Source organism: Salvelinus namaycush, chromosome 4, assembly GCF_016432855.1.
Source record: "Salvelinus namaycush isolate Seneca chromosome 4, SaNama_1.0, whole genome shotgun sequence".
Classification (NCBI taxonomy): domain Eukaryota; kingdom Metazoa; phylum Chordata; class Actinopteri; order Salmoniformes; family Salmonidae; genus Salvelinus; species Salvelinus namaycush.
Window position 1 is genome coordinate 42,183,015 of NC_052310.1, and position 24,621 is coordinate 42,207,635.

General features: G+C 43.4%; 1 protein-coding gene across 1 annotated transcript in view; it reads right to left on the minus strand.

The window, feature by feature from the left end:
• Positions 1–24,147, minus strand: part of LOC120046544 (PDZ domain-containing protein 8-like) — a 68,592-nt gene extending 44,445 nt beyond the window's left edge. The window contains exon 1 of the mRNA XM_038991872.1: positions 23,163–24,147. Coding sequence (XP_038847800.1) covers positions 23,163–24,043 — 881 coding nt within the window. The 5' untranslated portion in view covers positions 24,044–24,147. The remainder of the gene's footprint in view (positions 1–23,162) is intronic.
• Between the last annotated feature and the right edge of the window lie 474 nt (positions 24,148–24,621).

Below are 24,621 nucleotides of genomic sequence, written 5' to 3' on the forward strand. Positions count from 1 at the left end.
TAAATACATTTGATTGATTGATTGTGGACTACAGGAAAAGGAGGACTGAGCACGCCCCCATTCTCATCGACGGGGCTGTAGTGAAGCCGGTTGAGAGCTTCAAGTTCCTTGGCGTCCACATCACCATCAAACGAACATGGTCCAAGCACACCAAGATAGTTTTGAAGATGGCACGACAAAACCTTTTCCCCCTCAGGAGACTGAAAAGATTTGGCATGGGTCCCCAGATCCTCAAAAGGTTCTACAGCTGCACCATCGAGAGCATCCTGACCGGTTGCATCACCGTCTATGACATGACAGGCGGTGATGCAACCATAAGGCGCTACAGAGGGTAGTGCGTATGGCCCATTACATCACTGGGGCCAAGATTCCTGCCATCCAGGACCTCTATACCAGGCGGTGTCAGAGGAGGGCCTAAATATTGTTAAAGACTGCAGCCACCCTAGTCATAGACTGTTCTCTCTGCTACCGCACGGCAAGCAGTACCGGAGTGCCAATTCTAGGTCCAAGAGACTTCTAAACAGCTTCTAACCCCAAGCCATAAGACTGACTGCTAAACAGTCTTTTGGGGGGGGGGTAATTTTCTTAAAACTGCATTGTTGGTTAAGGACTTGTAAGTAAGCATTTCACTGTAAGGTCTACACCTGTGGTATTCGGCGCATGTGACAAATAGCATTTGATTTGTTTTGAAATTGACAGCTAACACTGATCTTTTACCTAGCATTTTCCAAATTCAATATCTTAAAATCCCATTTACCCTCTATGTTGACATTATGGCTGACCCCATTTAGTTGACTGGTCGATTGTTTGGTCGATAAATATTTTTTCCGTTGAGCAGTGGCAAATAAAGTGCCTTCGGAAAGTAATTAGACCCTTTGACTGTTTTGTTACGTTACAGCCATTTTGTTACGTTACAGCCTTATTCTAAAATGGATTCAATCAAAACAATTCCATAGTAATCTACACACAATATCCCACAATGACAAAGCAAAAACAATTTTTTTGAAATGTATTAAAAATATAAATATCTTATTTACCTAAGTATTTGCTATGAGACTCGAAATTGAGCTCAGGCGCATCCTGTTTCCATTGATCATCCTTGAGAAGTCTCTACAACTTGATTGGAGTCGACCTGTGGTAAATTCAACTGATTGGACATGATTTGGAAAGGCACACACTTGTCGATATAAGGTCCCAAAGTTGACAGTGCATGTCAGAGCAAAAACCAAGCCTCGAGGTCAAAGGAATTGTCCGTAGAGCTCCGAGACAGGATTGTGTCGAGGCACAGATCTGGGGAAGGGTACCAAAACATTTCTGCAGCACTGAAGGTCCCCAAGAACACACTGGCCTCCAAGTTAGGAACCACCAAGACTCTTCCTAGAGCTGGCCGCCCAGCCTTACTGCACAATTGGGGGAGAAGGGCCTTGGTCATGGAGGTGACCAATAACCCGGTGGTCACTGAAAGATCTCTAGAATTCCTGTGTGGAGATGGTTGTCCTTGTGGAAGGTTATTCCATATCTCCAGCACTCAGCCAGAAGAAGCCACTCCTCAGGAAAAGGCACGACAGCCCGTGTGGAGTTTGCCAAAAGGCACGTAAAGACTCAGACCATGAGAAGCAAGATTCTCTGGTCGGATGAAACTAAGATTGAACTCTTTGGCCTGAATGTCAAGCGTCACGTCTGGAGGATTTTTTTTTACCTTCATTGAACTAGAAAAGTCAGTTAAGAACAAATTCTTACTTACAATGACGGCCTACACCAGCCAAACCGTGACAACGCTGGGCCAATTGTGCGCCGCCCTATGGGACTACCAATCACGGCCGGTTGTGATACAGCCTGGATTCGAACCAGGGTGTCTGTAGTGACGCCTCTAGCACCGAGATGCAGTGCCTTCAACCGCTGCGCCACTTGGGAGCCCAAACCTGGTACCATCCCTCCAGTGAAGCATGGTTGTGGCAGCATCATGCTGTGGGAATGCTTTTCAACGGCAGGGACATGTATACGTTTGAGTGGCCCAGCCAGAGCCCGGGCTTGAACCCCATCGAACATCTCTGGAGAGACCTGAAAACAGCTGTGCAGTGACGCTCCCCATCCAACCTGACAGTGCTTGAGAGGATCTGCAGAGTAGAATGGCCGAAACTCCCCAACTACAGATGTGCTAAGCTTGTAGTGTCATACCCAAGAAGACTCGAGGCTGTAATCGCTGCCGAAGGTGCTTCAACAAAGTACTGAGTAAAGGGTCTGAATACTTACATAAATGTGATATTTCCTTTTTTTAAATGTAGAGGAACCTGTTTTTACTTTGTCATTATGGGCTATTGTGTGGAGATTGATGAGAAAAAAATAACAATTTAAATCAATCTTAGAATAAGGCTGTAACCTAGGCACTGAATATAAAAAGATTCTGGCACACGAGACACCCATCTGATTCACGCTTGTTTGAGTGGACTAATCCATTGTGGAGGATTGTTAATTCCCATTTACAAAGTTTATTTGGTTACAGTAATTTCTGTTATGCATTTAATATTATTATAATAATTATTACTATTACAGTCTTACCGTTGTCATTGTAGGAGTGGACACGTTCTTTGCAGAGAGCACACCCTAGGCTACACTTGTGAGAAAAAAAAGTTTTGGTTCATTCCATTTCCGAGTTTTTGTTTGGAGAACTCCTGTCAATCTTGACTTAGGACACACATCTGATTACGCATATAGAAGTAGGATGAGGCTACCAGGCCTGCGCGCAAGTGTAGGTCTATAAGTGTGCCCATTTGGTCATCTAATACTATTTTCTGATTGTCTTAACTCACCGACAAAGTCTGTTTTTACATCCATTAAGAACTACAACAGTTCCTCAATTTAGCCTATTTGAAAAATCTTTCCAGCTCTCTCCCTTTCGATAACCACTCAGCATGAAAGGAGGAAAAAATGTAATGCTCTGATCCGGTGGAAACATCATAAAATACACTACATGACCAAATAAGTATGTGGACACTTGCTCGTCAAACATTGTATTCTAAAATCATGGGCATTAATATGGAGCTTCTGCTATAATAGCCTCCACTCTTCTGGGAAGGAATTCCATTAGACGTTGGAACATTGCTGCTGGGATTGCTTCCATTCAGCCACAAGAGCATTAGTGAGGTCGGCCACTGATGTTGGGCTATTAGGCCTGGCTCGCAGTCAGCGTTCCAATTCATCCCAACGGTGTTCGATGGGGTTGAGGTTAGAGCTCTGTTCAGGCCAGTTAAGTTAAGTTCTTCCACTCCGATCTCAGCAAACCATTTCTGCATGGACCTCGCTTTGTTTCATGCTGAAACAGGAAAGGGCCTTCCCCAAACTGTTCAAATTAAAAATCAAATCAAACTTTATTTGTCACATGTACCGAATACAACAAGTGTAGACTTTAACATCAAATGATTACTTAAAAGCCCTTAACCAAAAGTGCAGTTCAAGAAGAAGAAAATATTTATCAAGTAGACTAAAATAAAAAGTAATAATAAAAAGTAACACAATAAGAATAACGAGGCCATATACAGGGGGCACCGGTAGCGAGTCAGTGTGCGGGGGTACAGGCTAGTTGAGGTAATCTGTACATTCAGGTGGGGGCGAAGTGACTATGCAAAAGTAACAAACAACAGCGAGTAGCAGCAGTGTACAAAAGGAGAGGGGGGGGGGGGGAAATCAATGTCAATTTAATGAATTGTTCAGCACTAATGACTTGGGCGTAGAAGCTGTTGAGGAGCCTTTTGGTCCTAGACTTGGCGTTCCGGTACCGCTTGCCGTGCGGTAGCAGAGAAAACAGTCTATAACTTCGGTGACTGGAGTCTCTGACAATTTTATGGGCTTTCCTCTGACGCGCCTATTATATAGGTCCTGGATGGCAGGAAGCTTGGCCCCAGTGAAGTATTGGGCCGTTCGCACTACCCTCTGTAGCGCCTTACGGCCAGATGCCGAGCAGTTGCCATACCTGGCGATGATGCAACCAGTCAAGATGCTCTTGATGGTGCAGCTGTGGAACTTTGAGGATCTGGGGACCCATGCCAAATCTTTTCAGTCTCCTGAGGGGGAAAACGCATTGTCGTGCCCTCTTCACAACTGTCTTGGTATGTTTGGACCATGATAATTCGTTGGTGACATGGAAAACAAGGAACTTGAAACTCTCGACCCGCTCCACTACAGCCCCGTCAATGTTAAAAATGGGGGCCTGTTTGGCCCTCCTTTTCCTGTAGTCCACAATCAGCTCCTTAGTCTTGCTCACACCGAGGGAGAGGTTGTTGTCCTGGCACCACACTGCCAGGTCTCTGACCTCCTCCCTATAGGCCGTCTCATTGCTGTTGGTGATCAGGCCTACCACTTTTGTGTCGTCAGCAAACTTAAAGTACACACCCCTAAGGGGCCCCAGTGTTAAGGATCAGCGTGGCAGACGTGTTGTTGCCTACTCTTACCACTTGGGGGCAGCCCATCAGGAAGTCCAGGATTCAGTTGCAGAGGGAGGTGTTTAGTCCCAGAGTCCTTAGCTTCGTGATGAGCTTCGTGGGCACTATGGTGTTGAACGCTGAGCTGTAGTAAATGAACAGCATTCTCACATAGGTGTTCCTTTTGTCCAGGTGAGAAAGGGCAGTGTGGAGTGCGATTGAGATCGCGTCATCTGTGGATCTGTTGGGGCGGTACGCGAATTGGAGTGGATCTAGGGTGTCCGGGAGGATGCTGTTTATGTGTGCCATGACCAGCCTTTCAAAGCACTTCATGGCTGCCGACGTGAGTGCCACGAGGTGGTAATCTTTTAGGCAGGTTACCTTCACTTCATTGGGCACAGGGACTATGTTGTTCTGCTTGAAACATGTAGGTATTACAGACTCGGTCAGGGAGAGTTTGAAAATGTCAGTGAAGACACTTGCCAGTTGGTCAGCGCATGCTCGGAGTACACGTCCTGGTAATCCGTCTGGCCCAGCGGCTTCGTGAATGTTGACCTGTTTAAAGGTCTTGCTCACATCGGCTACCGAGAGTGTTATCAAAGTCATCCAGAACAGCTAGTGCTCTCGTACATGCTTCAGTTTTTCTTGCCTTGAAGTGAGCATAAAAAAGGCATTTAGCTTGTCTGGTAGGCTCGCCTCACTGGGCAGCTCGCGTCTGGGTTTCCCTTTGTAGTCCGTAATAGTTTAAGCCCTGCCACATTTGACGAGCGTCAGAGCTGGTGTTGTAGGATTCAATCTTAATCCTGTATTGATGCTTTGCCTGTTTGATGGTTCGTCGGAGGGCATAGCAGGATTTTTTATTAGCGTCCGGATTAGTCTCCTGCTCCTTGAAAACGGAGGCTCTACCCTTTAGCTCGATGCGGACGTTGCCTGTAATCCATGGCTTCTGGTTGGGATATGTACGTACAATCACTGTGGGGACGACGTCATCGATGCACTTATTGAGAAGTCGATGACTGAGGGGGTGTATTCCTCAATGCCATCGGATGAATCCCGGAACATATTCCAGTCTGTGCTAGCAAGAGAGTCCTGTAGTGTAGCATCCGCGTCATCTGACCACTTCCGTATTGAGCGAGTCACTGGTACTTCCTGCTTTAGTTTTTGCTTGTAAGCAGGAATCAGGAGGATAGAATTATGGTCAGATTTGCCAAATGGAGGGTGGGGGAGAGCTTTGAATGCATCTCTGTGTGTGGAGTAAAGGTGGTCTAGAATTTTTTTCCCCCTGGTTTCAAATGTGACATGCTGGTAAAAATTTGGTAAAACTGATTTAAGTTTGCTTGCATTAAAGTCCCCGGCCACTAGGAGTGCCACTTCTTTTACCACAAAGTTGAAGCACAGAATAGTCTAGAATGTCATTGTATGCTGTAGCGTTAAGATTTCCCTTCACTGGAACTAAGGGGTCTAACCCGAAACATGAAAACCAGCCCCAGACCATTATTTCTCCTCCACCAAACCTTACAGTTGGCACTATGCAGTCGGCAGGTAACGTTTTCCTGGCATCCACCAAACCCAAATTCGTCCGTCAGACTGCCAGATGGTGAAGCGTGATTCATCACTCCAGAGAATTCGTGTCCCCTGCTCCAATGGCGGCGAGCGTTGCACCAGTCCAACCTACGCTTGGCATTGCGCATGTTGATCTTAAGCTTGTGTGTGGCTGCTCGGCCATGGAAACCCATTTCATGAAACTCCAGATGCAGTTTGGACCGAGGACAGACGCTTGTTACGCGCTACAGCACACGGCGGTGCCGTTCTGTGAATTTGTGTGGCCTACCACTTTGCGGCTGAGCCTTTGTTCCTCCCAGACGTTTCCACTTCACAATAACAGCATTTACAGTTGACAGAGGCAACTCTAGCAGGGCAGAAATTTGACTGACTTGTTGGAAAGGTGGCATCCTATGCTGGTGCCACGTTGAAAGTCACTGAGCTCTTCATTAAGGCCATTCTACTGCCTACGTTTGTCTATGGAGATTGCATCGCTGTGTGCTCAATTTTATACACCTGTCAGCAACAGGTGAGGCTGAAATAGCCGAATCCACTAATTTGAAGGGGTGTCCACATACTTTTGTATATATAGTGTAGGTCTACCAGATTTTCTTGCGCAAAATAGCCTACAGCTGTGTGTCTGTCCCGAGCTCACTTGCTCCGGAAACTCTGAGGGTCCAGAATATTTTATACAATGTTGCAAGTTTCCTAGCACGAGCTTCGGGACGGACCAAGTTAATACAATAGTTGACACAATATTTAAAAGTTCCATGAGTAGCCAATGTGATTTACAGGATATTTATCAGGATATTTTCTACCTTCAACGTTTTTATTTGTTGGCTTTATAGGCTATTTTTATATGGCAATAGATGTTACTTTTAGATTTGAATCATTTTCATTTAGATATAATTTTGATTAACCACATGACATTGATTTTGAGATAAGACATTATTATAAAGGAATAAATTAACTTGCATGCAGATCAGTAGAAATGGTATGATAAATTGGCACTCCAACTGGAAAAGGTTGCCGAACGCTGGTGTAGCTTATTACCGGCAACTTCAGGAGGATAATGGCAGAATCTGCGAAGGCCAGCAGCAGAGGGCAGCGGGAGGAGAAGGGCCGGGAACAGGTTTTTCTTCTTCTAGTTAGGCTATATTGATCTGTGTCTTCATTTTAAGTGCAGTGCTTAAAGCATCAGACAAGCTCAGTAGCCTACATACAGTGTATTTAATAAAAACATAGGGCTTGCCTATAACATGAAAAAATACACGTTTTAAAATTTCAACCAATCGATTCGTCAGAAGAACAGACGACTCTTATTATTATTTTTTACTCGGATACAGCCATAGTTGACATACCGTGCTCCCACCCATCCAGGACATCTACTCGAAACAGTGCCTGAGGAAGGCATGCAGCCTCATCAAGGACCCCACACACGCCAGCCACGAGCTGTTCTCTCCCTTACTGTCAGGCAGATGCTATCGGAGCATGAGGTCTGATACCAATAGGCTCAGATACAGTATCTATCTACAATCCATTAGAGTGCTGAACACTTGAACTGGACTGACCACCTGCTGATTCTCCAAACCTTAGCACACATGCACACACCCACACAGACAGATACACCACAACTGCTGCTACCAGAATCTTAATATACTGCTCAATTTATACACTTGCCCCCCCATCCCCAATACACGTGTAAATATTAGACTAGACTATAAATTGTACCTTCCTGTATGATACTTATGCTAAAAAAACATATTCTAATGCAATTAACTTTATGGTCGTATTCTTGTCTTGTATTATTTCTTATTGTCGATAAAGAACCTGCAAGTAAGCATTTTGTTGGACAATCTATACCATGCGTTTCCCGTACATACAGCAGTAAAAAACTTTAACTACACTGAACAAAAAAGTTAGTTAACATAAGGAAATTAGTCAATTCAAATAAATAAATAAGGCCCTAAATCAATGGATTTCCCATGACTGTGAATACAGATATGCATCTGTTGGTCACAGATTATTTTTTAAAGTAAGGTAGGGGCGTGGCTCATTAAACCAGTCAGTATCTGGTGTGCCCACCATTTGCCTCATACAGAGCAACATCTCCTTCGCATAGAGTTGATCAGGTTGTTGATTGTGGCCTGTGAAATGTTGACCCACTCCTCTTTAAATGGTTGTGCTAAGTTGATGGATATTGGCGGGAACTGGAAAACAATGTCATACACGTCGATCCAGAGCATCCCAAACATGCTCAATGGGTGACATGTAGGCCATGGAAGAACTGGGACATTTTTAGCTTCCAGGAATTGTGTACAGATCCTTCTGACATGGGGATGTGCATTATCATGCTGAAACATGAGGCGACGGCCGCGGATGAAAGGCACGACAATGGGCCTCAGGATCTCGTCACGGTATCTCTGTGCATTCAAATTGCCATCGATAAAATGCAATGGTTTTTGATGTCCGTAGCTTATGCCTCCCCATACCATAACCCCACCACGGGGCACTCTGTTAACATGGTCATCAGCAAGTCGCTCACCCAAACAATGCCATACATCCTGCCTGGTACAGTTGAAACCGGAATTCCTCCATGAAGAGCACACTTCTCCAGCGTGCCAGTGTCCATTAAAGGTGAGAATTTGCCCACTGTAGTCGGTTACGACACCAAACTGAAGTCAGGTCAACACCCTGGTGAGGATGACAAGCATACAGATGAGCTTCCCTGAGAAGGTTTCTGACAGTGTATGCAGAAATTCTGTTGTGCAAACCCACAGTTTCATCAGCTGCACCTGGTCTCAGACGATACCGCAGGTGAAGAAGCCGGATGTGGAGACCCTAGGCTGGCGTAGTTACACTTGGTCTGCGGTTGTGAGGCCGGTTGGACGTACTGCCAAATTCTCTAAAATTGTTAGAGGCGGCTTATGGTAGAGAAACTAACATTGAATTATCTGGCAACAGCTCTGATGGACATTCCTGCAGTCAGCATGCCAATTGCACGCTCCATCAAAACATGTGGCATTGTGTTGAGTGACAACTGCATAGAGTGGCCTTTAACTGTCCCCAGCACAAGGTGCACCTGTGTAATGATCATGCTGTTTAATCAGCTTCTTGATATGCCACACATGTCAGGTGGGTGGATTATCTTGGCAATGGCGAAATATTCACTAACAGGGATGTAAACAAATTTGTTCCCCAAATTGAGAGAAATATGCTTTTTGTGCGTATGACAAATTTCAGGCATCTTTTACTTCAGCTCATGAAACCAACACTTTACATGGTGCATTTATATTTTTGTTCAGTGTTTATCAACATTTTAATCTAAACGTTCCCCAGTGGGCAAAACCTGGACCCTAAACAGCTTCTACCCCCAAGCCATATGACTTCTAAACAAGACTGCTAAATACCTAATCAAATAGCTACCCGGACTACCTACATTGATCCTTTTTTGCACTGACTATGCACACACACACTGGACTCTACCCACACACACGCACTACATACACCCACAACATTCACACACATGCATACTGACACCACACACACACCATACACTGCTGCTACTGTCTATTATCTATCCTGTTACCTAGTCACTTTAACCCACCTATATGTACATAGCTACCTCGTACCCCTGCACTTCAACTCGGTACTGGTACTCCCTGTATATAGCCAGGTTATTTTGACTCGTTATTGCTATTTGTTAGTCATTGTGTATTTATTCACTATTTCTACTTTTGGTAACACCTTATTTGGATAGTCCATCTGTAGAGCATGGACTATCTACAGATGGACCATCTACTAACCCTTATCCTAACCCTTACTCTAAACCTAAGCCTACTCTTAGCAAGCAGTTGCTTATCAACAGATAGTATGACCATCTGTAGAGCATCTACAGATAGAAAATCTGGACTATCAAAATAAAGTGTGACCCTATATTTTTTTAAAGTATTTATCTTATCTTTAACTCTGCATTGTTGGATAAGGACCCATAAGTAAGCATTTCACTGTTAGTCTACACCCGTTGTTGTTTACGGAGCACGTGATGAATCAAATTTGATTTGAACTGCCTTGGTTGCCCAATAAAGATCTGCAAAACTCAGTTTAATCGTCCTGGTGTGATGAGTGAGGATTAAAGTCTATTTTGGGGGGACTGGATAAAATGCAGCCAGACAGATGTTTCAGGCAATAATCCTAAAATGACTGTATGAGGGATGCTAGGTGAGAGGGAATGATAAGCAGAGGTGACCAGTAAAATGCAACAATCTGATGGAACAGCCAAACACATTGTGAGTCTCTTAAATAATGTATGAAAACTACATTACTGAGCAAAGCAGACTGAAAATCCTTACTCTACCTAGGAACATTTTTTGTAAAGGTATCAGTCTCAAAATGAGAAGAAGCATATGTCTGGAAAACATGCCGATGGCCCATGTGGTGAAAATAACAGCAATTATTTATGTTATGAAGATGGACTCAACACCACCTGTGTAACACCCCCACTGCTCAATGCCCTAACAGGATCAGGGAGCACATGTGTGTCATCAAACTTGTAGTGTGTGTGTGTGCTAAAGACACTAGCATAGCATTTTCTACTACTTCAATCAAAATAGAAATGAAATCACATGCATGCTCCTTAAATTATTACTGTACTCAGACAAATGTACTTTTTCCTGTTGTCATCTTCCCTCAGCTACGAGGAAATTATAGTACCCATTGTTATGCCCGGTGCCCTAGCAACAGTGAAATCATAAGATGTTAAATAGAAATCTTGAAAACATTGAGCTGAAACAGATTGGGCAGATCCATATTTAACAGACAGTGAGTTATCCTATCACTTTAGAAAGTAAAGAAAACTGGTCAGGCATCTTGTAAAAAAAGAACATATCCAAATTTCGAGCAAAAGGAATCGATGAAGTTATTCATTATCAGGATGTCACGAACAACATCCATTGCAGTGGGCTTCGTGTGTAGAACTACAGAGCTCCTTTTCAACACATTAGCAAACAAAGCATTCAAAAGCATTATTGATTAGAACCCTAACCTAGGGCTAGCACAATTACCGTATAACCGATGAAGACCGTAATGAAAATAAAATAACTGACATAACTATTTAGAATTTTTGTTTTACGATTTTTTGGTGGAATGAGCAGCTGACAAGACGGGACGGCCGGGCATTCGTGCAGTTTTGTCAGTTTCTGAGGTAATATGGACTCTTAACAACGTGATGAAACTTTGTTGGTCCTTGCTACAACAAGCAAGGTGTTGGCTTAAGGTTAGCAGTGTGGTTATGGTTTAGGGTTAGGTTTTAAATCATATTTTAACTAGAGAAATTGTAGAAATGGGCAGGGTTCAGCCATCATTTTGGACTTTGTGGCTATGGAAGCTAATGATGACCAGCGGGGTTTGAGCAAAGGATTTGTCGGTTGCCTAGGCAACACCCCCCACATTGCAGCTGCAACACACATTGCACATACAGTCAGGAGCGGAGGAGAGGAGAAAACATACATTAGTGTCATCCAAAATCCCATGACAGTCACAGCCCTACCCTGACCACATGTCCCGGATTATGCAGGAAAGTCCTGCATTTTGTCCCACAACCAAACAATTGTGTCCCACATTTTATCAAAAAATGAACAGCACTAATTTACAAAAAAAGGTCAATTTATCACGTATTTCACTCAGACTTCCTCTTCATTCGAGGAAAATACACATTCCAACCTGTACCTTTTGCAGTCACTTTGCGCTTATGACGAGATATATCATAAGGATGTGGTACTAGTGATGTTAAACACTTCTCCAATCGTTGTTGGGATCTGATATTATGCACAGCCCAAGATGAGACATTGGTTGAGATATGACATTGGCCTATCACATTTGTCAAATCCTTTCGGGTTGAATTCCATCTAAATGGAGAAAATTGGACAGTTAAGTACTTACAAAAAGCGTGCTTTTAACAAAGAGCTACCAAAGTATGTAAATCGCCGTATTAGACTGAAACATAAAAGGTAATTATCAAAATAGTGCGGTTTGCTCATTCAACATATTTGCTTCTACTTCACTCAATCCCGTTTTAAGTCTCACTTCTTAACTGTTTTACATTCCCTGAAACCAACCAGAAAATGTTTTTGGGCCACATATTCCACATTTTCAGAAAACAGCTATACATGTGGTCTCTCGTTTTCTGCATCACCAAATTTGGCATGAGGCAAGAGTAGGCTAGGTGCGCTTTAGTTAAAGGGGATGTGTGTGTGTTGGGGGGTGCTGGCCCAAAGAAATTATTCATGTAGGCTACACTGTCCCACAAAATCCTGTTCTCCCTCATTTGGGTATTTTAAATGTGGTCACCCCACGCTGAGCACCAGTCACTAACACACACTTATACAAGAGTATGCAATATTTTGTTCTATTGACAGAGGTTGGACATAAGGGGAGATTGGTGGGCGAGGGCATGGCCATTTTTCCTGTATGAAGTACAAAATGGTGGCTCTCTGGTTAGAGGCTGTAGTAGTACTTCTAGCTTCATTGTTTTATAAACCTCTTTTCTCCCTTTCTGAGATCCAATAGAACAGCTAAATAACAATGACAGCTCAATCAATGAAGTGTCTGAAGTCCCAGGTTATCCAGAGTGGAGCAGAGAGGAGAAGAGGGTCCATTAAAAGTGGCTACCTACATGTAAAACTGTGCTGTGTCCAGCTGTGTCCCTCCCCCAGCATGTAGAGTCAAAGAGCTCAAAGAGAGAGCGATAGAGGTTAGACGTTAAAGTGAAGGAATAACAGATGTCTGGAGAGCAATTATGAAACAAACAACCCAGCTGACAGTGGATAAGTGAGAGATGGGGGTTTGATGCCGTAATGGCCCCAACACCATGAGGCTTCACCCATTACTGATGGTCCAGGACATCTCAAACTAAAATTATTTCTGAATTTCACACAGGACATACAAGTCATATTGTAGAGTCAATCCAACAACCACCCAAAGTCATGACAATTAAAAAGGAATGACGCACGGTAAGCCCAAGCTTACAAAAAAAAGTATGCCAATCTGGTCTGTCCTGTAAACTCTCAGATAAGGATGGGAATAGGGTGAATGGCTTTGTGCATTTTACTCTGATCTGATCCACCAAGTGATTGGCCCCTTACCTGGCAGAACAGGTCAATGTAAATAGTCAGGGTGGCCATTTTATTAATTGTTCAGCAGTCTTATGTCTTGGGGGTAGAAGCTGTTAAGGAGCCTTTTGGTCCTAGACCGGTCAGGATGCTCTCGATGGTGCAGTTGTAGAGATGTTTGAGGATCTGGGGACCCATGCCCTCTTTACAACTGTCTTGGTGTGTTAAGAACATGATTGTTTGTTGGTGATGTGGACACCAAGGAATTTAAAACTCTCGACCTGCTCCAATTCAGCCCCGTCAATGTTAATGGGCGCCTGTTCGGCCCTCCTTTTCCTTTAGTCCACGATCAACTCCTTTGTGTTGCTCACATTGAGGGAGAAGTTCTTGTCTCTGACCTCCTTCCTATAGGCTGGCTCGTCGTTGTCGGTGATCAGGCCTACCACTGTGTGTCGTCAGCAAACTTAATGATGGTGTTGAAGTCGTGCTTGGCCACGCAGTCGTGGGTGAACAGGGAGTACAGTAGGGGTGCATGCTTAGTCCCCTGGGGGCCCAGTGTTGAGGATCAGTGTGGCAGTGTTGTTGCCTACCTTTACCACCTGGGGACAGCCCATCAGGAAATCCAGGATCCAGTTGCAGAGGGAGGTGTTTAGTGCCAGGGTCCTTAGCTTAGTGATGCGCTATGGTGTTGAGCGCTGAACTGTAGTTAATGAACAGCATTCTCAGAAAGGTGTTCCTTTTGTCCAGATGGGCAGTGTGGAGTGAGATTGCATCATCTGTGGATCAGTTGGGGCGGTATGTGAATTGGAGTGGGTCTAGGGTTTCCGGCATGATGGTGTTGATGTGAGCAATGACCAGCCTTTCAAAGCACTTCATGGCTAGCGACGTGAGTGCTATGGGCGGTAATCACTTAGGCAGGTTACCTTCGCTCTCTTGGGCACAGGGACTATGGTGGTATGTTTGAAAGATGTAGGTATTACAGGAGAGTTTGAAAATGTCAGTGAAGACACTTGCCAGTTGGTCTGCGCATGCTTTGAGTACAAATCCTGGTAAACCGTCTGGCCCAGAGTTCTGCCATCTGTGACATTCAGCAAATCCTAATGTCCACTGCTCTGTCCTCAAAGGCTGTTTTATATTACATCACCTCAGAACCCTAGCTTGCTCAGTCAGTCCTTATCATGGGCACCTCAGACACATGCACCCTTTTAGGCAACTCCTCCAGATTGGTGCATTTAGTCTACAATTAACAGTTAGCTCTCACACATGAGCCGAACCAGATCTTTCACAAGAAGTGGCTATGCCATGCCAAAATATGTCTGTGGCCACACAGAGGAACATTAAAATAGTTACATTTAGTTGTTGTTCTCACAAAACAACCAAACCATTGTTTGCCTGCTCTGCAGCCCACACAATACATGGTGGATATAAGGAAAGTCTGACAAAATGAACGGACACAAGCCAGCGTTTCATTGATTTTCAAGTGAAACAATGTGCCTACTCACATTCTCTGGCATTTAAACAGCAATAATTACCTGATTAAATCTCACCTAATTAGTTAAGTGTAATCTAAATCAATGAGAAAAGCTGGTTTTGTAGGGACTATTTGCTACATTACACTGTTAAAAATGTTGATATCAAATAAAACATGTAAAAATCAACAGCCAGGGGCCTCCCAAGTGGCACAGTAGTCTAAGGCACTGCATCGCAGTGCTTGAGGCGTCACTACAGACCCCGGCTTGTTCCCAGGCTGTGTCACAATTGACCCAGCATCATCCAGGTTAAGGGAGGGTTTGACCGGCTAGGATTTCCTTGTCCCATCGCGCTCTAGCGACTCGTTGCGGGCCGGGCGCCTGCAAGCTGACTTCGGTCACCAGCTGGCCAGTGTTTCCTCCAACACATTGGTGCAGGTGGCTTCTGGGTTAAGCGAGCAGTGTGTCAAGAAGCAGTGCGGCTTGGCAGGGTTGTGTTTCGGCGGACGCATGACTCTCAACCTTAGCCTCTCCCAAGTCCGTAGGGGAGTTGCAGTGATGGGACAAGAATGTAATTACCAATTGGATATCACAGAATTGGTGAGAAAAAGGGCAAAAATATATACACTGCTCAAAAAAATAAAGGGAACACTTAAACAACACAAATGTAACTCCAAGTCAATCACACTTCTGTGAAATCAAACTGTCCACTTAGGAAGCAACACTGATTGACAATAAATTTCACATGCTGTTGTGCAAATGGAATAGACAACAGGTGGAAATTATAGGCAATTAGCAAGACACCCCCAATAAAGGAGTGGTTCTGCAGGTGGTGACCACAGACCACTTCTCAGTTCCTATGCTTCCTGACTGATGTTTTGGTCACTTTTGAATGCTGGCGGTGCTTTCACTCTAGTGGTAGCATGAGACGGAATCTACAACCCACACAAGTGGCTCAGGTAGTGCAGCTCATCCAGGATGGCACATCAATGCGAGCTGTGGCAAGAAGGTTCGCTGTGTTTGTCAGCGTAGTGTCCAGAGCATGGAGGCGCTACCAGGAGACAGGCCAGTACATCAGGAGACGTCGAGGAGGCCGTAGGAGGGCAACAACCCAGCAGCAGGACCGCTACCTCCGCCTTTGTGCAAGGAGGAGCAGGAGGAGCACTGCCAGAGCCCTGCAAAATGACCTCCAGCAGGCCACAAATGTGCATGTGTCTGCTCAAACGGTCAGAAACAGACTCCATGAGGGTGGTATGAGGGCCCGACGTCCACAGGTGGGGGTTGTGCTTACAGCCCAACACCGTGCAGGACGTTTGGCATTCGCCAGAGAACACCAAAATTGGCAAATTCGCCACTGGCGCCCTGTGCTCTTCACACATGAAAGCAGGTTCACACTGTGCACATGTGACAGACGTGACAGAGTCTGGAGACGCCGTGGAGACCGTTCTGCAACATCCTCCAGCATGACCGGTTTGGCGGTGGGTCAGTCATGGTGTGGGGTGGCATTTCTTTGTGGGGCCGCACAGCCCTCCATGTGCTCGCCAGAGGTAGCCTGACTGCCATTAGGTACCGAGATGAGATCCTCAGACCCCTTGTGAGACCATATGCTGGTGCGGTTGGCCCTGGGTTCCTCCTAATGCAAGACAATGCTAGACCTCATGTGGCTGGAGTGGGTCAGCAGTTCCTGCAAGAGGAAGGCATTGATGCTATGGACTGGCCCGCCCGTTCCCCAGACCTGAATCCAATTGAGCACATCTGGGACATCATGTCTCGCTCCATCCACCAACGCCACGTTGCACCACAGACTGTTCAGGAGTTGGCGGATGCTTTAGTCCAGGTCTGGGAGGAGATCCCTCAGGAGACCATCCGGCACCTCATCAGGAGCATGCCCAGGCGTTGTAGGGAGGTCATACAGGCACCTGGAGGCCACACACACTACTGAGCCTCATTTTGACTTGTTTTAAGGACATTACATCAAAGTTGGATCAGCCTGTAGTGTGGTTTTCCACTTTAATTTTGAGTGTGACTCCAAATCCAGACCTCCATGGGTTGATAAATTTGATTTCCATTGATAATTTGTGTGATTTTGTTGTCAGCACATTCAACTATGTAAAGAAAAAAGTATTTAATAAGAATATTTAATTCATTCAGATCTAGGATGTGTTATTTTAGTGTTCCCTTTATTTTTTTGAGCAGTGTATATTTAAAAACATTTTTAAAGCAACAGCCAGGTAGAACAACTACGTAGAACAATCACAACTACGCATTCTGAAAAAGGGCAATTCCACAGTGATGCAGAGACTCCAATTTTTTTACTTTAAAATGTATGCCAAACAAAAACCAATGATTGCAAAATTAAGCAAACAACTCCATGCACAAGGCTGACTTTTAACAATTTCCACTGAATTTGAATTTAAAAAAACACATTTCCTTGAAGATAGTGCTGAGCGATTACTGCTTTTTGAGGTCGGTTCAGTTTTGGTTCGATTATTATTTTTTAATTATCAGGCTTTTCGACTTCAATCATTTGAGTTGAATGCTGTAACAGAACAAAACCATTAATAGAATTCCCATGATGGTAGTGACTGCCCATTACTGCTTATCACTTATTAGCCATTTATTCACATTACTTTACTAAAATTATTTCAGTTGTGTATATTACATGCGTTTTATTTGATGACTATTATTTTATTCCAAGTCATCATCTCATCTCTATAGAGCTGCTGCCTATGCTTTCTGACAAAGTATATTTTGTAGTTCTTCAAAGTAAATAAGGCATACCTTTCTGAATACCAACGATGAATCACTTCAAATCATGTCTTTTCAGGTAGAGATATCTCGCGAAGCAACAGCTGCTCTCTATATTTATTTAATTTTATTTAACTAGGCAAGTCGGCTAAGAACAAATTCTTATTTACAATGACGGCCTACCCCGGCCAAACCCTAACCAGGATGACGCTGGGCCAATTGTGCGCTGCCCTATATCCCCTCACGATCGTGCATTCTTCTGCCTCTTTTGTAGCAGGCATAAAAGAAGCACAGACCAGACAAGAAGAAGTTAAATGGATCATGGTCATTGTTAGGGCTGGGCGATATGGCCAAAATCTCATATCCCGATACAGGTCATTTCATATCCCGATAATGATACATATCACGACATAGCACATTTTCTGTAAATTCAATTAATAAATAGTTTATGTAAAATGACCACATGTAAAGGTCTATTTCTTATTACATTTTGAATTATACTCAACAAATAAAAGGTACTTACTTATATTTGATTATTTCTCCTTTTATTTAGAACCTTTGTGCAAATTTTCAGTTAAGCATGTAACAAAATATGTATAAAATCTAAAAAAAATAAGTAAATAGAAAACACTTCAACTATAGTTGCAAACAAAATAAATACAGTGGGGCAAAAAAGTATTTAGTCAGCCACCAATTGTGCAAGTTCTCCCACTTAAAAAGATGAGAGAGGCCTGTAATGTTCATCATAGGTACACTTCAACTATGACAGACAAAATGAGAAAAAAAAATCCAGAAAATCACATTGTAGGATTTTTTATGAATTTATTTGCAAATTATGGTGGAAAATAAATATTTGGTCAATAACAAAAGTTTCTCAATACTTTGTTATATACCCTTTGTTGGCAATGACAGAGGTCAAACGTTTTCTGTAAGTCTTCCCAAGGTTTTCACATACTGTTGCTGGTATTTTGGCCCATTCCTCCATGCAGATCTCCTCTAGAGCAGTGATGTTTTGGGGCTGTTGCTGGGCAACGCGGACTTTCAACTCCCTCCAAAGATTTTCTATGGGGTTGAGATCTGGAAACTGGCTAGGCCACTCCAGGACCTTGAAATGCTTCTTACGAAGCCACTCCTTCGTTGCCCGGGCAGTGTGTTTGGGATCATTGTCATGCTGAAGGACCCAGCCACGTTTCATCTTCAATGCCCTTGCTGATGGAAGGAGGTTTTCACTCAAAATCTCACGATACATGGCCCCATTCATTCTTTCCTTTACACGGATCAGTCGTCCTGGTCCCTTTGCAGAAAAACAGCCCCAAAGCATAATGTTTCCACCCCCATGCTTCACAGTAGGTATGGTGTTCTTTGGATGCAACTCGGCATTCTTTGTCCTCCAAACACGACGAGTTGAGTTTTTACCAAAAAGTTATATTTTGGTTTCATCTGACCATATGACATTCTCCCAATCTTCTTCTGGATCATCCAAATGCTCTCTAGCAAACTTCAGACGGGCCTGGACATGTACTGGCTTAAGCAGGGGGACACGTCTGGCACTTCAGGATTTGAGTCCCTGGCGACATAGTGTGTTACTGATGGTAGGCTTTGTTACTTTGGTCCCAGCTCTCTGCAGGTCATTCACTAGGTCCCCCCGTGTGGTTCTGGGATTTTTGCTCACCGTTCTTGTGATCATTTTGACCCCACGGGGTGAGATCTTGCGTGGAGCCCCAGATCGAGGGAGATTATCAGTGGTCTTGTATGTCTTCCATTTCCTAATAATTGCTCCCACAGTTGATTTCTTCAAACCAAGCTGCTTACCTATTGCAGATTCAGTCTTCCCAGCCTGGTGCAGGTCTACAATTTTGTTTCTGGTGTCCTTTGACAGCTCTTTGGTCTTGGCCATAGTGGAGTTTGGAGTGTGACTGTTTGAGGTTGTGGACAGGTGTCTTTTATACTGATAACAAGTTCAAACAGGTGCCATTAATACAGGTAACGAGTGGAGGACAGAGGAGCCTCTTAAAGAAGAAGTTACAGGTCTGTGAGAGCCATAAATCTTGCTTGTTTGTAGGTGACCAAATACTTATTTTCCACCATAATTTGCAAATAAATTCATTAAAAATCCTACAATGTGATTTTCTGGATTTTTTTCCCTCATTTTGTCTGTCATAGTTGAAGTGTACCTATGATGAAAATTACAGGCCTCATCTTTTTAAGTGGGAGAACTTGCACAATTGGTGGCTGACTAAATACTTTTTTGCCCCACTGTATAGGCCTAAAATATATATATTTTTGGTGGCTTGCCTGTTATTTTGGCATTAATTACGTGTCACATATCAATTTGCATTTGGTACCTTGGGTCGACTGTTAGCACCAACTCAAGAAACTCCCGTTTCTCGACCATGTAAATTGGGGCCATGTCTCTGCAGATGTAAGTTGTAACGGCAGCTGTTCTCTCCTTCCGTCTTCGTGATTCTTTGCCATATGGGGTGCCGCGGGCAAAAACCTCTTGCAACGTCTGAGTCAGGGGTTTGTTTTGAGCACTCGACTGTACTTGTTTGGGTCTCATCCGTAGACTCTCTCCATACTGTTTCACATGATTCTTGCGTAGGTGGTAAAAGAGGTTAGTCGTGTTTGAGCTTGTTGTCGGGACTTTGGCCTGCGGCATATTTAGCAGAGGACGGTTTTCAGGTCTGTGTCAGACTTTTCATACCCAAACCTAGGGCTGGGCAATAAATCAATAATTAATCGAGGTAAATACTTCCCTCAATATCGATATTAAAAAAAATGGATTAATTTTCGATAATGTCGATATAGAATAATTAGGTACAGCAGTCCATTTCACCTCTGACGCAGCAGGAATGTGCGGAGAAGTGACAATATGCACGTGGAGAGGTATACGCTCACTAAAAACCACTTAACACCTCAAGTGATGGAGTAGCCACTATTAACCACGAAAAATGAGTGATGTAAGCGAAAACAGTGGCAGTGATAGCCATGGAGAAGGAGCAGCTTCCAACGAAGAAATTGATAAAAAGGGATAAACTGTTTCAGTAATTTGGAAGTGGTTTGGCTTTTTGAAGTCCGACAAAGAGCAGACTAATGTTCGGTGCAAATTGTGCCGTAGACAGGTGGCTACGAAGTCTGGTAATACGACAAACCTTTTTCAACATCTGAAGCAAAATCACTCTTTGGAACATGCAGGAAGTTTGAGTTTGCGCCACGGTATTGATAAACGCCCCTCAAGTACCAGCCAATCTAGGGATGTTTTCCCGAAGCAGTCAACACTGACAGCGTTTATGCCCTACGAGCAAACATTGAAAAGACAAAAGCATCACAAATACTATTATGCATTGCTATTATCAGCTGCCTTGTCAGGTCGGGGATTCGATCTAGCAACCTTTCGGTTACTGGCCCAACGCTCTGCCTAGTGGTTTGTTCAGGCATTAGGCATTCTTGAGTCTGAAGCAGATATGCACCTTTTAAACATTATTTGATTAATATCGTGATAATTATCGTTATCGAATGAATTTTTTTTATAGATACCGTGATAATTTATTTGTCATATCGCCCAGCCCTACCCAAACCACGTCCATGCCACCGAAGTAGCCCCTCTTTTAGGTACGAGCTCCGTGTCTCCGTGCTCTGTGTCATGTTCACTCTCCTCCATGTTTGTTTGTGTTGCAAATTTCAAGAACACAAAGCATCGTCCAATTGACGAAAAATATTGCCGTAAAAAGTGTGATTTACGACAACGGAATAAACGATAGAAAAACGTCTATCTTTTCATATTATGCTCTATTGTTACACGATATATATATATCTCGTCATAATCCCCCAGCCCTAGTCATTGTAGTTAATTACCATGTTTTATGTGCTAAACTATGTAGAATATTGGCCTGTTAACTACAACATCAAACAATTCAGACAGGACCTGATTATTCTCTAGAGAAACTGTGCAATGTGCACATTGAGCTCACAGAAAAAAACGAACAAAGCGGAATTCAAATAATAAACAATGTTGGTCAACTAATTGCTTAAAAGAATTACAAAAAATAACCGAAATTTCAGGTAATCGCTCAGCACTACTTGAACAGTGCAGATGCAAAGTTTCTGATTTTTCACTTTAAAATGTATGTCAAACAAAAATTAATTATTGCAAATTTCAACAAACCATACAAAAATTTTACAAAAACACATTTACTTGCAGAACAGTGCAGATGCAAAGACTGGTAACAGAATGACGGTTTATGCTGTTGGTACTGTCATTCTGTTACCGAACTGTGCATCCCTCTGTTAGCGTGGATTTGCCCAAAAGAAAAAACTCACACGCAAAGACTACATCTTGAAATAAATCATATTAGGCTAATAGCAAACTAAAAAAAGTGATTTTGGCTTGCTACATTCTAGTGAATCTCCAACGCACCTGCAAACAACCTACCCAGGATGTGAAGTGCATTTCACTTCAAAGGATAGAACAGGCAACAAGATAGAATAGCAGTATTCCAGCAAAAAGCTAACAATCCAAGCAAAGGAATGATACAGGAATAATGTTAATCACGCTGTACAGGAGACTGAATGTATAGAGGTTTTACATTCCAATGCGGCTATCGCTGCAGTTCCAGCACACCAGTGTGACCCTTCCAAACATAACACATGAGCCAGCTGCATGGGTCAGTGTGCCATGTAATGGGGCCACCAATTCTGCGCCCAGAAAGTGCTGTCACAGCATTTATGATGAGCTGACAGAGCCACTAGAAGCATTTAGAAGAAGCTCAACCATAGCAACTTATAGGTGATAGGCTAAGCCCTACCTTTTCAGCATAATTCAATCGATTAGTTTCCCGCAACTTGAAAAGGCCTCGATTTATTCTACATTAAGGCCTAGTCACGTTGAAAAGGTAACACTTAACATTAAATTGCTCTTATACCTGAGAAGTTACTGTAGTAGTACAGTGTAACACTACGGTAACATAATAGCCTAATTTAGTAAGGCAGTATATCATCAGTTAAACTTACATTTAGGCTATGTGACATACGTTTATAGAAAATCAGAAAAGTTCCAGGCCTAGCTTAGTCTAAAAAAAAAAAATGTTTACTTATGAGAGTGCAACCAAATACAAGAGTGAAGGGGAACACTTCCAGTAAATAATATCTACAAAAGGGTGCCTGAAAAAAAAGTGACAGAATAAATAAATTGGAGGAGGTGAAAAGATGCTGCACATGCATTCATGTTTCTAACAGGGAAATACTAGAAAGCTTTTGTCTTTCAGTTTCACACAAGTGTTGGCTAAATGTTTAACTGTCACTATTTCACACCAGGTTGTGATTATTTAAAAACATTCTGAATGTAGTGACAGGAGGGCACTCCTCTGTCTAAAAAGGATGAACCCTATCCTTTCATAGGTCTGCAACCATGATGTCCCTCAATGGCTTTCTTTGCAACATGTGCCGTCCCATGTCTCAAGACCTTAAACTAACACACTGTGTGCATACTGACAGTGGGTATGCCCTGGCTGACAGTTGAAAAAACATCAAGACAGCATGTTTTGTTGTCATTAAACCTTTCAATAACATGGTGGCCAGTTTTTAACCTAAACATTTTTCTAAAAGGTTGCAGTAGGCTAAAAAGGCCTAAGCAGAGCCTTAAATTTAGCTAAATAGAAGGCTCTGGGCCTATGTATTATCACCAACTTGGAGCACAAATATGCATCTTACCGATCTTGGTAACTATACAAATAGAAGTGAGGATGTTGAGGGCCACTTTCCATAGTCCTTAGGTTAGCTTGAAATATTGATACACATTTTTGACCATCTCTCAGCAGGCCTACTGACTTGCATAGACCTAAACAAATATAAAATTGTAGTTTCTGAGCAAGTTTTACCTGATTTTGTAATTTGGCAAGGTGTGTTTCTTCTTGATAACTCTTTTCAACTGGTTGACAATGATTGAGGTAAGCTGAGGCAAGGGCCTTCCCTCGAACTGTGACTTCACCTCAAAGTCTATCAATGGGTCCTCAAGGAACGTGAAGGACCAGTGCGTAAAAGGCACGCGGGTGAACTGCAGCTTCAGTCTTCCAACCACACGCGTCATCTTTACGAACAGGTAGGCTGACTTCCCAAAAACAAGGTCTACATCAATTGCTAAATGGAATCCCCCATTATATTCAAGGTCCACGTCGAAATTGAGTTCCTCGGGCATGCCGTCTTCATTTAAACGCACTGGATTAATAAGTTTGGCCGTTTTAAAAACGGGCAAAGAATTACCCAGGGAGATATCCCTGAGACTGAGTCCCTCCAACAGCCGACCAGCTGTCTTGGTTTGTAATAGCTCCTCGAACTCCACCTTGATCTTTTTGGTCAGCCAGTGCCTAACGACAGGAGTGTCGCGGAGTTCTCTGAATAGGAACAAAAAGATAGCGTTTAGAAAATTGCACGTCTCCGGTTTGGAGGTGTGGAGTGGCTCGCTTTGACAATGCGGTGGCGGTTGTTGTTTAGGGCTACTGCTTGTGACAGCTGCTTCCTGTTGCCTGGGAGAGATGGCCTCTTGCTGTTTGGATGCAGCAGATGCTGCGATGTCTTGTTGTTGACCTGATTCGGCTTGTTGGTTATTGAAGTAATCCTTCAAGGCGGGATCAGGCACTGCTTTGACATATTGCACTGTCCCGGTTTTTGGCTCGGGGCTTCTCCAGTAAAGCAGTAAGAACTGTAATACCAACGTAATGAGTGCGCCAGATAATGCGGAAATTACTATCAAGTAAATCATTTCGAGCAGTTGCCTCTTCCCGTTTCCGCGTTATAAAACAATCATATTCCGACGTTTAGCCGTAATAACAAAGCAAGTTCCACCTGGTTGCTCACAAACCTGCCATATTTGCTGCCTTTTTCTTGGGGTTCAAGCTCTTCAGCTGATTGGGCGAACGTATTACGTGGTTGTGCGTAATGACGGATTTACAAAAGTGTACACTACCATACCAAAGATTATGGATATTATGCCGCCTTCATGTGCTAGTCGGAACTAAATTCAAATGTTGGTTAAACGTGGCACTTGTATGACTACAACTAGTTAGCAAATCTGAAATGTCAGAGTTTGACAAGCACTTGAACGCGGCAATACTTGTCTCTCCGCCCTAACACAAAGCGTCACGGAGCTCCCCCCTTTTCCTCTCTTTGGATTGGTGGATACATCTCATTATTTGAGTTGTTAACGTCAACCACCTGTATTAAATATCTGCTACGCTACTAGCCTTATGTCATGAATATGTATAGCCATCTCCGACAACTCCGATATAAAAGGTTTTTTCAAAGTTGCCGGGATATCACGTTTCCTACTTATCAGTGCAC